The sequence below is a fragment of the Rhinopithecus roxellana genome, chromosome 12 (assembly GCF_007565055.1).
Source record: "Rhinopithecus roxellana isolate Shanxi Qingling chromosome 12, ASM756505v1, whole genome shotgun sequence".
NCBI lineage: Eukaryota > Metazoa > Chordata > Mammalia > Primates > Cercopithecidae > Rhinopithecus > Rhinopithecus roxellana.
In genome coordinates, this window is record NC_044560.1 from 33974764 (window position 1) to 33990636 (window position 15873).

General features: G+C 34.8%; 1 protein-coding gene across 1 annotated transcript in view; it reads left to right on the plus strand.

The window, feature by feature from the left end:
* Positions 1-15873, plus strand: part of ERICH3 (glutamate rich 3) — a 114101-nt gene that overhangs the window by 76909 nt on the left and 21319 nt on the right. The window contains exon 12 of the mRNA XM_010381098.2: positions 14934-15383. Within this exon, the coding sequence (XP_010379400.2) occupies positions 14934-15383 (450 nt within the window). The remainder of the gene's footprint in view (positions 1-14933; positions 15384-15873) is intronic.

A 15873-nucleotide genomic window follows, 5' to 3' on the forward strand; every position in this document is an offset into this window, starting at 1 on the left:
GACATTTATGACTATAGCCGTATCTTATCAGTGTTCCAATTACATCGCAAATGTAACAAATTGTTTGGAAGGAAAAAGTTAAAAATTTCCTATTTCCACAGTTCAGTGTATCTTTCCACTACATAAACTTACATACCAATATTTATGTAATTTTTTACAAATATGTGAACATATAATTCATGTTACTTTTGAAATTTTTTTTTTAGTTTAACTATGCACATATATTAAGTATCCCAAGAAGTCAATACATGTATGAATAACTTATTATTGCTAATAGCAATATGAATGTTTATGGTATGCCAATTTATTGTTTTGTGTACTGATATTTCTGTATCTTTAGGCCATATTTCCTTAAGTATTTGCTTATGTTTAATTTTAGTAAATCCTGGCAAACTGCTTTCTGAAAAGCTCGTATAATTCACATTCCTAACAAGGATATAAGAGAAAGCCTGTTTTGTGATACATCCACTCATTGGATTTTATTAATCTTATTTATGTTAATCTTATGGGCAAAAAAATACTAGCTTCTTGTTTTAGTTTTTATTACCCTAACTTCTGGTGGGTTGAGCATCTTTCCTAATATTCATTGTCCATTTATATTTCCTTTTCTGTGAATATATTGCTTGCTTTACCCATTTTTCTATTGGATATTATGGTTATTGAGGGGCTCTTTATTAGGCATAGTTTATCACATGCTATCATGCTTTCATTTAATTTTTTTAATTTCATTAATATTTGGTCATTCAGAACTTTTTGATTTTTATTACTCTAATCTATTAATCTTGTTTGTTATTGTTTATCAGTTTCTTTTCTAATTAAAAAGCCTTCTCCTATTCCAAAGGTTAGGGACACATTCCCAAATTTTCATCAATTTTCATTGTTTAATTTTGATTCAGATACTTAATCCCTATGAAATTTATGAGTTTTTTTAAATGACTTGAGGTAAAGATTCTTTTCAATGCAAGACCATAAAATTCATGTAATAAATAATACTAAATTTCACTTTTAGCATAAGTTGAATCAATCATTTTCACGCATACCTCAGCATTTCAGAAATACAAGAAAGTATAATTTTAATAATAGGTAAGATGGGAGAAAGAGAGAAAGCTACATATAAGAAAATATGTAGAAAACAGCAATCAGTAGACTTTCATGGTAAAAGAAAGAGAAATAAAAAAATCCTAAGTTAGAAAAGAAAATACAAGAGGAGTAGAGAATGTTGGAGAGGATCGAAACACCAGTGGCAGACTACAGCATAATAAGCAATGTTCTCACTAAATGTTAGGAGTTTGGAAACTAAACAGATGTTCAGAAGATAGATACAGGAGATGAGGCAAAATGTCTGACTCTTTTTTGGTTCCATATGAATTTTAAAATAGGTTTTTCTAGTTCTGTGAAAAATCTCAATGTTAGTTTAATAGAAACAGCATTGAATGTATAAAAAACTGTTTTGGGAAGTATGGCCATTTAAATAATATTGATTCTTCGTATCCATGAGCATGGAATGTTTTTCCATTTGTTTTTATCATCTTTGATTTCCTTGAGCAAAGTTTTGTGGTTCTCCTTGTAAAGATCTTTCACCTCTCTGGTTAACTGTATTCCTAGGCATTTTATTTTATTTTATTTTTGTGGCAATTGTGAATGGGACTGCATTTTTGATCTGACTCTTGGCTTGAGTGTTGTTGTATAGGAATGTTAGTGATTTTTGCACATTGATTTTGTATCGTGAGACTTTACTGAAGTTATTTATCAGCCTAAGGGGCTTTTGGTCCAAGACTGTGGGGTTTTCTAGATATAGGGTCATGTTGTCTGCCAAACAGGGATAGTTTGACTTCCTCTCTTCCTATTTGGATGCCCTTTATTTCTTTCTCTTGCCTGATTGCCCTGGGTGGGGCTTCCAATACTATGTTGAATAGGAGTGGTGAGATAAGGCATCTTTATCTTGTGCTGGTTTTCAAGGGGAATGCTTCCAGCATGTGCCCAATCAGTATGATGTTGGCTGTGAGTTTGTCAAAGATGGCTCTTATTATTTTGAGTTATGTTCCTTCAATACCTAGCTCATTGAGAATTTCTAACATGAAGGGGTATTGAATTTTATCAAAAACCTTTTCTGCATCTATTAGGATAATCATGTGGGTTTTGTCTTTAATTCCGCTTATGTGATGAATCACATTTATTGATTTGCATATGTCAAACCAACATTGCATCCCAGGTATACAGCCTACTTGATCATGGTGAATAAGCTTTTTGGTGTGCTGCTGGATTTGATTTGCCAGTATTTGGTTGAGGATCTTTGCATTGATGTTCATCAAGGATATTGGCCTGAAGTTTCCTTTTTGATGTTGTGTCTGTCAGGTTTTGGTATCAGGATGATGCTGGCCTCAGAGAATGAGTTAGGGAGGAGTCCCTCGTCCCTGAAATTTTTGGAATAGTTTCAGTAGGAATAGTACCAGCAGTTCTTTATACATCTAGTCGAAATCAGTTATAAATCCACCTGGTCCTTGGTTTTTTTGATTGATAGGCTATTACTAACTCAATTTCAGAGCTTATTATTGGTCTTTTCAGGGATTCATTTTCTTCCTGGTTCATTCTTGAGAGGGTGTGTGTCCAGGAAGTTATCCATTTCTTCTAGATTTCTAGTTTATGTGCATAGAGGTGTTCATATTATTCTCTGATAGTTGTTTGTATTTCTGTGGGGTCAGGGGTAATAATATCCCCCTCGTAGTTTCTGATTGTGTTTATTTGAATCTTTTCTTTTTTGTTAGTCTAACTAGTGGTCTGTTTTATTAACTAAAAGAAACTAGCTCCAGAATTTGTTGATCTTTTGAATTATCTTTCATGTCTCAATTTCTTTCAGTTCAGGCCTGATTTTGATTATCTGTTGTCTTCTGCTAGCTTAGAGATTTGTTTGCTGATGGTTCTCCAGTTCTTTTAGTTGTGATGTTAGGTTATTAACTTGAGATCTTTCTAACTTCTTGATGTGGGCATTTAGTGCTATCAATTTCCCTCTCAATACTCTCCTTAGCTGTGTTCCAGAGATTCTACTCTGTTGTGTCTTTATTCTCTACTCAAATGTCATTCTGGGGCAAATTATTCAATTTCCATGTAATTATATGGTTTTGAGTACATTTCTTAGTTTGATTTCTAATTTGATTGTGCTGTGGTCTGAGATATTTTTTTTTATGATTTCAGTTCTTTTTCATTTGCTGAGGAATGTTTTACTTCTGATAATGTGATTGATTTTAGAGTATGTGCCATATGGCAATAAGAAGAATGTATATTCTGTTGTTTTTGGGTGGAGAATTCTGTAGTAGTCTACAAGGTCTATTTCAACCAGTGCTGAGTTCAGGTCCTGAATATCTTTGTTAACGTTCTCTCTCAATGATCTGTGTAATATTGCCAGTGTGGTGTTAAAGTATAAGTGAGAGACTTTAACACCACACTGGCACCATTGCACAGTTACCTCCACATTATTATTATGTGGGAGTCTAGGTCTCTTTAAAGGTCTCTAAGAACTTGCTTTACTTTATGAATCTGGGTGCTCCTGTGTTGGGGGCATACATATTTAGGATAGTTAGATCTTCTTGTTGAATTGAATCCTTTACCATTATGTCATGTCCCTCTTTGTCTGTTTTTTTTTTTTTTTTTTTTTTTTTTTTTTTTTTTTTTTTTTTTTTTTAATCTGTGTTGGTTTAAAGTCTGTTTTGTTTGGAACTAGAATTGGAGCCACTGCTTTTTTCTGTTTTCTATTTGCTTGGTAGATTTTTCTCCATCCCTTTATTTTGAGCCTATGTGTGTCACTGCATGTGAGATGGGTCTCTTGAAAACAGCATAGCAATAGGTCTTGGTTCGTTATCTAGCTTGCCATTCTGTGTCTTTTAACTGGGGCATTTAGCCCATTTGCATTCCAGGTTAGTTGACGTGTGTGGATTTGATACTGTCATCAGGATGTTAACTGGTTATTATTTTCCCATTGTTTTTACCTCTGAAATTTTTTTGGTATAAAAATCTCAAAATTATGAATTTGAGAAGTATATTAGGATAATATAAAATAAAAGTAAATTAAGTAATCACAAGAGCAAATATTTAGCTTACAGTTCTACTCTTTTCAAAAAAGAATTCAAGCAATCCTATTCTAAAATTTTATGCAAACACAAGGCAATAGAATAAAGAACATAAATTATTAGACGAAAAGAGAAGATAGTTTTGCAAGTGCCAGAGATGGGACTGTGACTAGGCTTGAGCTAAAAATTTAATCCCAGGCTTCCTGACAGTCAAGGTAAAGAATAAAGTACAATGGGCAAAATAAGAATGATGTTAATTATCAGTAAATTTTAAAACAACATTTGCCATTATTTTTATTATGTTGAAAGAACTACTCAAGACCAATGGTCAGGCAATGAAATTTTCTTTTTAAGGTTTTGAACCAGGTCTTTTCTGTAATTTATCTTAATACATATATTTTATGTTTCTTAGATTAAATGTGACTAGTACATAAGCTCTTTTGTCAATTTGAATATTAATATTGGAGTTAGGCTTATAATCCTATATGATATAGTGAAAGTTAAATTTTTTTTTGGAAAAATGATATAATCTAAGTCAATAATTTTGAAGAAATTATCCAAGTGTCTTGAACCTGGAAAAACAGTGAAAATATGTTTGCATATTCATATAACTAGTTCAAAACACAAAGGACTCTTAATTATTTATTTCTTTAGTACTGGTGGGAAATTATCAAGTTGTTGATTTCATAAAGATTCAGTACACTCTTTGGATATCTTGTAATTGGGGGTACATTTTGTCCTGTATAATCATCTTGCTTTCTGGAATCAAATAGATTTTTCTAAAACAGAATAATTTTTTATGTTCAAACAGAGAAAAAATTAGGCAGTTCTGGGTTCTTCCTTGGAAGGAAAACTTTAATCATTTAGACCTGTAATTACTGAGTAACTGACAGCAATAGATAAGCTTTAACATTGAACACTGTTTGCATATAACTAATTGGAATCCTATGTTTGGAAAAGTATCTTATAATTGATAATGCAATAGGTCACATACTAGGCACTCTGTATTGAGACTATTTAAAGTGTTAAGCCCTATGCTAAATATTTTATATGAATTATCTCAGTTACCTCAAACAACCTTAAAATGCAGACAATTTTCTTTTATCACCATTTTATAAATAAATAAACTTGGAAATGGTGATATTAGGTAATTCCTAAAGTCACACAGTTAGAAAGCAGTGGAATCAAGATGAAAATGCTACCCAACTTTGGAACCTGCATTTTGGAGAAAAAATAATCAAAATCAGAAAATACCCACTTACCTAAAGTTAAAGCAAATCTCCCCAATAAAAGAGTTGTGTTGCCTTAAAAATATGCATTTTAGATAAATTTATCTTGAGCTCTTCACTTTATCCTAGTCTCTAGCCTTTGTTGTGTTTTTTAAATTTTGTTTTTAAGATGAAGAAAATGGACAGTTTCTGTGATCAACTTTTAGCTTTTTCCTCCCTGGATGGACTTCCCTATCTACTCTAAGATGGTTTGCTTAGTTCTAGCACATCTCTCTCTTCTCCCATGACTCTCATCTACATCACCAGTCTTTATTGAGCTCTATATTTTATAAAATCCCATCATTCAATAGTTTAGTTTTCACTCATTGTTTAGGTATGTTAAATTTTGCCCTCTAATTTGTTACACAAGTTAGTAACACAAATTAATTACACTGTAAAAGCTAGGACTGTGTGTACTTCTTATTTCTCACAAAGCTGATTTTTTTTAACTTTCATGTTCAGGCGTTCATGTGCAGTTTTGTCATATAGATAAATTGCATGTCATGGGGGTTTGGTGTACAGATTATTTTGTAACCGAGGTAATAAGCATAGTAGCCAATGGGTAGTTTTTTGATCCTCTCCTCTCACTCTCTACCCTCAGGTAGGCCCCAGCATCTATTGTTCCCTTCTTTGTACCCATATGTATGCAAAGTTTAGCTCCTACTTTAAGTGAGAATATGTAGTATTTGGTTTTCTGTTCCTGTGTTAGCTAACTCAGAATAATGGCCTCCAGCTCCATCCATGTTGCTGCAAAAGGCATGATCTCATGGCTGCATAGTATTCTATGTAATGGAATAGTATGGCTGCATAGTATTTTTTATGGGTCTATAGTATTCCATAGTGTATATGTAACACATTTTTTAAAATCCAGTCTACTGTTGATGGCATTTAGATTTATTCCATGTCTTTGCTCTTGTAAATAGTGCTGCAATGGACATATGTATGCATTTGTCTTTATGGTAGAATAATTTATATTTGTTTGGGTATATACTCAATAATGGCATTTGCTGGATCAAATGGTAACTGTGTTTTAAGTTCTTTGCAAAAACACCAACTGCTTTCCAAAATGGCTGAACTAATTTACATTCCCATCAGCAGTGTATAAGCATCCCTTTTCTCCATGACCTTGCCAGCATCTGTTATTTTTTGATTTTTTAATAATAGTCATTCTGACAGTGTGAGATGGTATCTCATTGTGGTTTTGATTTTGGCATTTATCTAATGATTAGTGAAGTTAAAAATTTTTTCATATGCTTATTGGTCATGTGCATTTCTCCTTTTTTAAAAAGGAATGTCCTTTGGCCACTTTTTAATGGGGTTATCTTTTTATTTTAAACTTAAGTTCCTTATTGATTCTCAATATTAGACCTTTGTCAGATGCATAGTTCACAAATATTGCCTCCTGTTCTGTAGGTTGTCTGTTTAGTCTGTTGATAGTTTCTTTTGATGTGCAGAAACTCTTTAGTTTAATTAGGTCCCCTTTGTCATTTTAGTTTATTATTTTTTATTTTTTTATTTTTTTGAGACGGAGTCTTGCTCTGTGGCTCAGGACTGCAGTGCAGTGGTGAGATCTTGGCTCACTGCAAGCTCTGCCTCCCAGATTCACCCCATTCTCCTGCCTCAGCCCCTCGAGTAGCTGGACTACAGGCACACACCACCACACCCGGCTAATGTTTTTGCATTTTTAGTAGAGATGGGGTTTCACGGTGTTAGCTAGGATGGTCTCCATCTCCTGACCTCGTGATCCACCCGCCTTGGACTCCCAAAATGCTGGGATTACAGGCGCGAGCCACCACGCCTGGCAATTTTTATTTCAAGTTGCTTTTGGTATCTTCATCATGAAATCTTTGTCAGGTTTTATGTCCAGAATGGTGTTTTCTAGGTTATCTTGTACAGTTTTTATAGTTTTGGGTTTTACTTTTAAGTCTTTAATACATCTTGAGTTGATTTTTGTATATGGTATAAGGAAGGGGTTTAGTTTCAATCTTCTGCATATTTCTGACATAGCTGATTTCTCGAAGGATATTTTTTAAATATTAAGCAAGTACTTGAATGCTAACACCAATAATACTAAGATGCTTTGGTTTGTGCCATGATACCTAGCTACATTTATGCTTTATGGTTATTGGAATTTTCAATGGAAAAATTATATAATTTGCAACATTGTATAGATACAGAATATATAATATTTTAAATAGATATGCAATGAAAACTATAAGAACATATAGCTGGTTCAAGGATATTGGGAAATTTAAGAGCTAAACTTAAATTGGCTGGCTATTTTCTTTTGTTGTTTCATTAATGATATTATTAAGCTACGCTTTTAAAGGGCTCTTTTGCATGCTTGGTATTTCAAAACAGTGCCGTTCTGAAATCAAATCTCGTTGCTGATTATGTTTTTTTTTTTACTCCATTATCAGACTTTCTTATTTTCCATTCCTTTATTGTGATAACTTGCCTTTGTGTTATTCAAGGCATAAACATGCCTTTTAGTATGTAGAGTATCAGCATTAGAGATTTTATCCAGCGAACTAGTAGCATGTATTAAAAATGATAATGACATGATGGATTCCTTGAATACTCTATTGAAAAGCCAGACTGCATTTCATTTTCAAAAGTGTGAGAGGCATATGTGACCACTGAATCCCAGACACCAGTACATCCTTTTTATTGACATGATTAAGAATCTTGCTGTTAGTATTTGGATGTATTTCATTTGAACCTGCCTGCACCTGTTCCCAGAGGGCAAACAATTGCCCAGGCTGTCACTCTTGTGACAAGTCGGCCCCATTTGAACTGCCAGCTAACAATTGCGTCGACCCGCCTTGATGAATACACTGTGCTGAGCAGCCCATGAGTGATAGAGTGCTACTGGCTGCAAGCTGACTAAGAGAGGACCCTGGTTTAGGAATGATGTGTGAGACTTCCTATCATTTAAAAAGAACGACAGCTTCCTTTTCTCTGCATTTGTGTTGGCAACCCCAGGCACTAATTCACCAGTTGAAAATATATTGTCATAGATGAATGTTATAAGGTTGAGGGGAAAATATCATGTGGCTGAGAATATACTTTTATGGACAGTTTGGATGATAGTGTCCATGAGTAAGAGGTCAACGGGTACAAAGTTACAGTTAGACAGGAAGAATAAGTTCTAGTATTTTACTACACAGTAGGGTGACTATGGCGAATAACAATGTAATATGTGTTTCAAGATAGCTGGAAGATTTTGAATGTTATCGCCACAGAGAAATGATGAACGCTTAAAATGATGCATATGTAATTACCCCAATTTGATCATTATACTATGTGTCCATGCATTGAAACATCACGTTGTATCTCATAAATATATAAAAGAATTATTTGTCAATTATAAATTTAAAAATTAGTAATGAAAAAAAGACTAGCTCCTTTTGAGAAAGATTACACAGATTGAGATAAAAGTAGAGATAAAGAGACAGAGAAGAGACTTCTCCCAGAATATGAAAAAAAGAAATTAAGACTTGAAGTAATTTTTTTCTAGTAAGAAAGATAATTTCACTTGTGCTATTTTTCAGTCTGTTGAAGAAGTAAACCTTATAAACTTTTGAAGTCTCGGAATCACATTAATGTTCTACTTAATTGACTTATGATTTTAATAATCTCATCCTTAATCTTTAGGCTTCAATATGGGTTTGAAAAGAAGTATGGGGTGGAGGCTTCTCCTGTGTTGAAATTCTATGTGCTGTGAGATGCACTCTTGGACTTCAGTGTAACGTGTCTGCTTCTTGGATCAGAGAGGATTATGGGAATATTATAGTTGGTTTCTGATTAAAGACTATAATATGTGTGATTTTTTTGCTTGGTCAATCAAACTTAAATGTTTCTTAATGGTAATAATTCCCCAATCCATAGTCACTTTTCAATTGTCGAAGTAGGAAGGCATAACTTCAGGTGAATACTTAAATGTAGAACCATCCTTTAATTCACACAAAAGTACTTTACTATGAAGTGTTTCTCTACAATTTGAATCTGCCTTGTAGAAAACAAAGGCATTACGTAGACACTCAGTGAACTCTTGTGAATGAAGGGCTGATTGACTAGATCAATAGATGAATGAAAATAATGTATGCAGCATAATGTGACACATGATTTGTGTGTATTATAAATATTTTAATAATTTATTTTAATGTTTAGAAAGTGAAATTTAAGATAAATATGGAGAACATTTTATTTTGTTTTATTCTCCTCCTACTATATCTGCATTTACCTGTGAATATGTATTCTTACATATACTTATCTCACTGATGATTTGAGACATTTCAACTGATAATAATAACTATCAGTATGAGGGCATATGTTCCCTGTTAAGACAAAAACCAGTTACTGTTCATGGCTGGAATCTGATAATTTATACTTTCAGTTTCGTTAAGCACAGATTCATCCTACAATATTTATTGAGTATAAAACACTTATCTAATTCGCTATTACTGTACATGAAGATATTGATTGAACTGACATATAATATAAACAGATTTTCATGAACTTGTATCATTAAGACAGAACTATTTATACAACTAATAGTAGGATATATAAATTCATGTGTCATGGCTAGTTTGAAGAAAATAAGATCAGCACATATGCAGATTTTGCTGTGAACTCTTGCACTAAGGAATAGGAAGGAGAGAATTGGTTGGTATTAGAGTTGAAAAGCTTATTGGATCCACTGGGTTGGGATCCATGGTTATGTCACTGAGATCATTTAAATTTTTAATTTAATTTACTCATTTTAGTTTGTGAACTTAAACTGCAGTTTCTGTATGTGCTTTCAGCTAATAAACCAAAAACAAAGTAGTTAAAATCAGGATACTAATTAAGGAAATGGTGAATTTAAACTGTGGTAAAATTATGCTCCTTGCTAGCAGGTGAGAAAGTGATTGAAAACTGAGGTCAGGTCTTGTCATTGGTTTAAAACAATTTGGCTACTGATTGCAATAAGAGTGTGGCAATAGTTTCTGAGAGAGTTATCCGCAGTCACTGTTAGAGTGAACCAATATCTTTATGAACATGTGCAGTGGATCTATTGCCCTCATGTGAAAAGAGGTGGATAATTAGTCAATCTCTGTTTTGAGTGTGTATTATAGGTAGAAACAAGGACCAAGGCTTCTGTTTTCTTGTAGAACATTGCCTGGCACATAGGAAGTTCTCAATATATATTTAGTGGACAAATGAATCTATGTAAGTTGGAAGGAAAGTGAAGGACAACTCAGAACCTCAGTTATGAGGAGGGAGAGCAGACTTTATCTTGGATTTGCTGGACTGGTGTTGACTTTGGATGTGTGTGTGGCCGGTGCCCTTGGTCAGGCGTATCAAGCTAGCAATCAGACAGTATAAACAGTGAGGATTGCTGGCATACAAAGCATACACGCACGTGCGCACACACACACACACACCCCATTTTTATGAGTGTCCCCACAGTGTTCCATAGTTATTTGTAAATAACTGAATAACATGTATAGATTCATAAAATAGCATGATAATCAATGTTATAAATAAACTAGGGAAGACTTTGATTGCTACCTTTTGCTTTTGCTTTTGCTTTGTATTCATATTCTGTGCCTCGGAATATTTTAAATGGAGTTTGCGCTCTAGAGTGGTGGACAAAATTAATAATGACCAATAGAGATAAAATGCGAGGACAGACTACACATTTCATGAGTTCTGATTTTTGAAAGAGAACAATTTCCTGTCTGTCAGTCTTGAGTGGTAACAGTGGAAAGTTAGCTAAGAAGAGCAATGTCGGGTCCGTGGCTGTGAGTACTTCCTGTCCCAAAGTCTTTTAGCAAATAGAAGGGTCTTGGTTTTATTGCAGTGTATTGTTACAAAATAAGCATTTACAAAAACTTTCTACTTACTAGCTAATGGACATTGGGCACTATTGAACCTCTTTGGACCTCTCTTTCTGGATCTCAAAATAGAAGATAATTATTATTCCATAGGATTAAGTGAGATGTTTGTAAAGTACTATTTCATGGTTTGGTTTACATAATCATGATTAGTTTTATCTTTATCACGGTAGCTGTGATATCACTCAATATCACAAAAACGAAACCACAAGAGAGAAATTTATTAGAATATACTACATGTATGACATCACAGAGGAAAAAAGACTATAATTATTTCATCTGATTAGATTAAATATTTTTCTCGTGTAATTTCTACAGTTTTGTAAGGAGAACAAGTAGAATTATCCCCATTTTACAGTTAAGAAGACAGAGGCTTAGATAAGTTAAATAGCATAACCAAAGTAGAAACTATTAAGTAGCTGAGCTGTGACTGGGACATCAGGCTTTGTCATACAGAAGAATATGTCATTTTCTCTCAACCTCGTGCTGTGTCAAACAAGATTTTAATTATAGTGATGCCAAAAAAGAAAGAAAGAAACAGTTACCAATGACATGAAAAGGGAAGAAGGGTCTGGAGAGCTCCTGACTGTGGAAAGAGAAAAGTCAAAGATTTTGCTTAGGACATGGAACAATGGCACCAAACTTGCTGGCTTCGGCCAAGACCTCAGGCAATGAGTGCAGATCTTTTCTTTGCCAAAACAAGCAAAAGCAGGTTCTTACAGCATCACTACCAGAAGGGAATACACAAACAAATGGAATTGGGTAGGAGGCATAGCTGTTTATCAATATGCTTGCAAGATAATTTTTCCCTCCTAATGACAAAGCAAATTTACATATGTGCTCTGAAAGTTTTTTTCTTAATATAAGCATTTGCTTTATTTCTAAGAGAATAAATAAAATTAGTTTTGAAAATCCTATTCCATAACCCTGAAGCTTTTTTAGCTTTTTTATAGGCAAAGTCTTACCCCAGTGTCTGTGTATGTAAATGACAGAAAGAAATGAGAGTGAAACTAAATTATAGCATGAGGTTAGGGAGAAATTTGAAAACTGAAATGAGTTTGTATGGGAGGTCAGGTGCCCTGGCCACTTGGAGGCCATTCATTCTCCTGATCTTTCTTCTCTGAAGGACTGACTCAAACTTGAACCAGAGTATATTTCAGCCCTTTGAAATGAAATAATACAATTAATGGAAGCTACTAAAGAAAGGCAGAGGAGCACTCATTTTAAAAATTATATGACCAACTCTCAGAGCCAAAAGTAGGAGTCATCATTTCCATATTCAGATGGTAGATATATTTTTGGAGTTCAGAATGAGTATAACATTGAGTCCTAGCTAACTATGTAATTAATGAAAGCCATTGGTTAAACTGCTAATAAATCAGAACTGATGTTCTTTTTTAAAGAAGAAACATAAGACCCCGAAGGGAAAGGGGAGTTCAGAGACCCTAAAGTTTCTGAACAGATACAAATAAGATGGGGAAGAACTCTCCTTGATCTGCTACATTTTCTACCGGGGACACGGCATAGCCAGATTTTATAAAATGGAGAATAAAGAATGAGTAGCTAGAGTGTGTAATTTATTTGAAAAATAGTGGTCATCTGGTGTTTGTCAAGGTATCAGGAGATAAAAGCAAATGGAATTAGACTTAGGGGCTCTGTTGCTTAAAGGCTTTTTGAGTTTGTTTTTTACTGCTGTGTAGCATCTCTCAAATCTTTGTGGAAACTCTGATATGTCTCTGAGACTATATTTAAAATGCTAAGACCTGTCATGGAGAGCCGGCAGGACTGGAGGCTTGGAGAGAAGAGGATAAGGGCAAAGACAGTTATTTCTTCTCTTAAACTCTGCACTAGCTGCTACAGCTATTGGTGTGGCTGCCACATGGAACTGAAAGAAATAAAGAAACAGAAAAAACAGTGAGGAGTACAGAGAAGACAAAAAAAATAGGCAGCGTTTAAATGTAGGATATTTTATTTGAAAGTATATTTATGAAAAAACAATTACAAACATAGACCTATTGGTTAGAAAAGCAAGATTGTATTTCTCTGGCCTATAGCAATGTATGCAGTGATTTTTTATGCTGTTCAGCTTCCTTATTGAGATTCAGTGTGTATGGTACTTTATTGGAAATTGTTAAAACCTTTTTAGGTATTACATAAACCAGTTGTGGCTACCGTAAGTTTCTAGACTGCATATCTGCAGCACCCTGTCGTCGAACTGCCTAGATGTCCCAGAAACTCTTACCAACTTTGTTCACCCATTGCCCATCTTCTGCTCCCTTCACCTTTTTCAGAGGACTGCCCTGACTACTGGAGGTGCTTCACCCTCAGACTGGAAATGCTAGAGAGTTTACATCCCCCTAGGGAGGCCCATAGCCAATGTCTGACTTTTCCAAAGTATGAAAGCCCAGCTCCTGCCTAATATAAATTACATCCTAATACAGCTTACACTTCAGAAGTGCCCATGGGATCAGGTTGAGGCTGAGATGGGGCTTGAAATAGCTCCCTTGATTGATTTCTGCCCTTCCTTCCCTTGCTTCCCCCACTCCCTTAAGAGTTCTCCTGGAGCACATCTTTAATACATTTCTCACACATGAATCTTCATCTCAGCTTCTGCTTCTGCAGAGCTCAAAATAAGATAAAATCTCCATCTATGCACACACACACATGCAAGTGTAGCCTAAATATATTTGTCTACTTACTGGGCACATACACAGATCTTACTGTGTCCAGATACCAAGATATACTAGGATGGTGGATGGTATGATAGATAAAAATTTAAGTTTCATGCACACAGAACACTGTAGTGATAGAAGGAAATAAATAAATAAAGCTTTTGTTGAAGAGACAAAGGATTATTCATTTTTTTCTATAACAAAGTGGATATTTACAAAGGTTTTTCAATAAAATGGCTTTCTAAAAACAACAACAAAAAAAATCAGGAATGGTTGATAGTTAAATGTGATCTATTGAAAATTTCTATATACTCATATATTCCATCAATTCAATAAGTTTTCTGTATCCTAACAATGATTTAGACCAGGGATCTAATCCCTGGGCCATGGACTGGTACAAGGTCCATGGCCTATTAGGAACCAGACTGCACAGCAGGAGGTGAGTGGTGGGGAAGCCAGCGAAGCTTCATCTGTATTTACAGCCACTCCCCATTCCCCATCGCTGGCATTACTGCCCAAGGTCCATCTCCTGTTAGATCAGTGGAAGCATTCGATCCTCATAGGAGCAGAAACCCTATTGTGAACTGTGCATCCCAGGATTCTAGGTTGTGAGCTCCTTATGAGAATCTAATGCCTGATGGTCTGCCACTGTCTCGCATTATCTCCAAATCAGACTGTCTAGATGCAGGAAAAGAAGCTCAGGGCTCCCACTAATTCTATATTATTGTCAGTTGTATAATTACTTCATTATATATTACAATGTAATAATAATAGAAATAAAGTGCACAATAAATGCAATGCACTTGAATCATCCCAAAACTATCCCCGCTCAACCCCAGTCCATGGAAAAATTGTCTTCCACGAAACCAATCCCTGGTATAAAAAAGGTTGTGGACCACTGAGTAGACTATATGGGAAATGGATATCAAGTCTGTACTAAACTATATTTTAAAATTTTTAGTATGATTAATTGCTAACATAATTTTCACAATTAAACCAGTTGCTTTATGGAAGAACAACAATGTCATCACTTGTATTATTTTGTAGATGTGAAAACTCCTTCATCAGCCTCATCTAGAAGTCACCCTTATTCTAGTGACAGTGAGGATGAATCTGCAGTGGGGGACAGGGAAGCCCACGCTGACAGCAGCACAGAGGAAAGTGCCAGAAGTTCATCTTCTCAGGAGCTGAGTGAAAATGATGAGCCAAGAAAGTCTCACCTTCCAATTGAGGAATCCTTAGAAATTGAAATTGAAGACCAAGAAATAACAAAAGCAGATGTGGAGGCCAAGCCAATGCCAATAGAGGAAAGCTTTGAGAATGTTCTTAAAGAAAGAACGGAGAAAGGAACCCAAAGGATTGCAGAGGGTTTATCTGAGAAGTCCGGGAAACACGTTTCTGCAGAAGAAAAGGAAAATGATAAGAGTAAGCTTTGGGAAGAAAGCACTGCTCAGGTGAAGGACAAAAAGGCAGGTCTCCCTGGGGTGGAGGAAGGTGGTAAGTATGGCCGTTAAGTTGAGCTGCCATCGTGCTCATGCATGGAAGCTGATTTTGGTCAATGCATTACGCCAAAGCTTGGGAAATACTGTTGCGATAATGCTTCAGGGATTCAAGATTTTTCCTGTGTCTCTCTTTGTCACATAATCATATATGTATTTTCAGTTTGCTGTTTGCCTTCTCTTGCACTTAAAAAATTACTTGATAATTTCTACCCAGCCTGTTTCTTATTTTCAGTAAATTCCCTCCTATGGGAATTTCATTTCAAGAATGAAATAAAGCACAATATGTGTTTGAAGGCAAGGATGTGTGTGGCTTTTAGAGATTATTTATTAGTAGAAATACTATTTGCTTTTAGCTATATATAGATTTTCAGATATATAGCTAATGTTAATAGGTGCTTACTATGTTCCAGGCAAGGTTCTAAACACTTAGATATATTAACTCATCACATCCTCACAAAAACCCAATCTCCCTCTAAGTTACATTC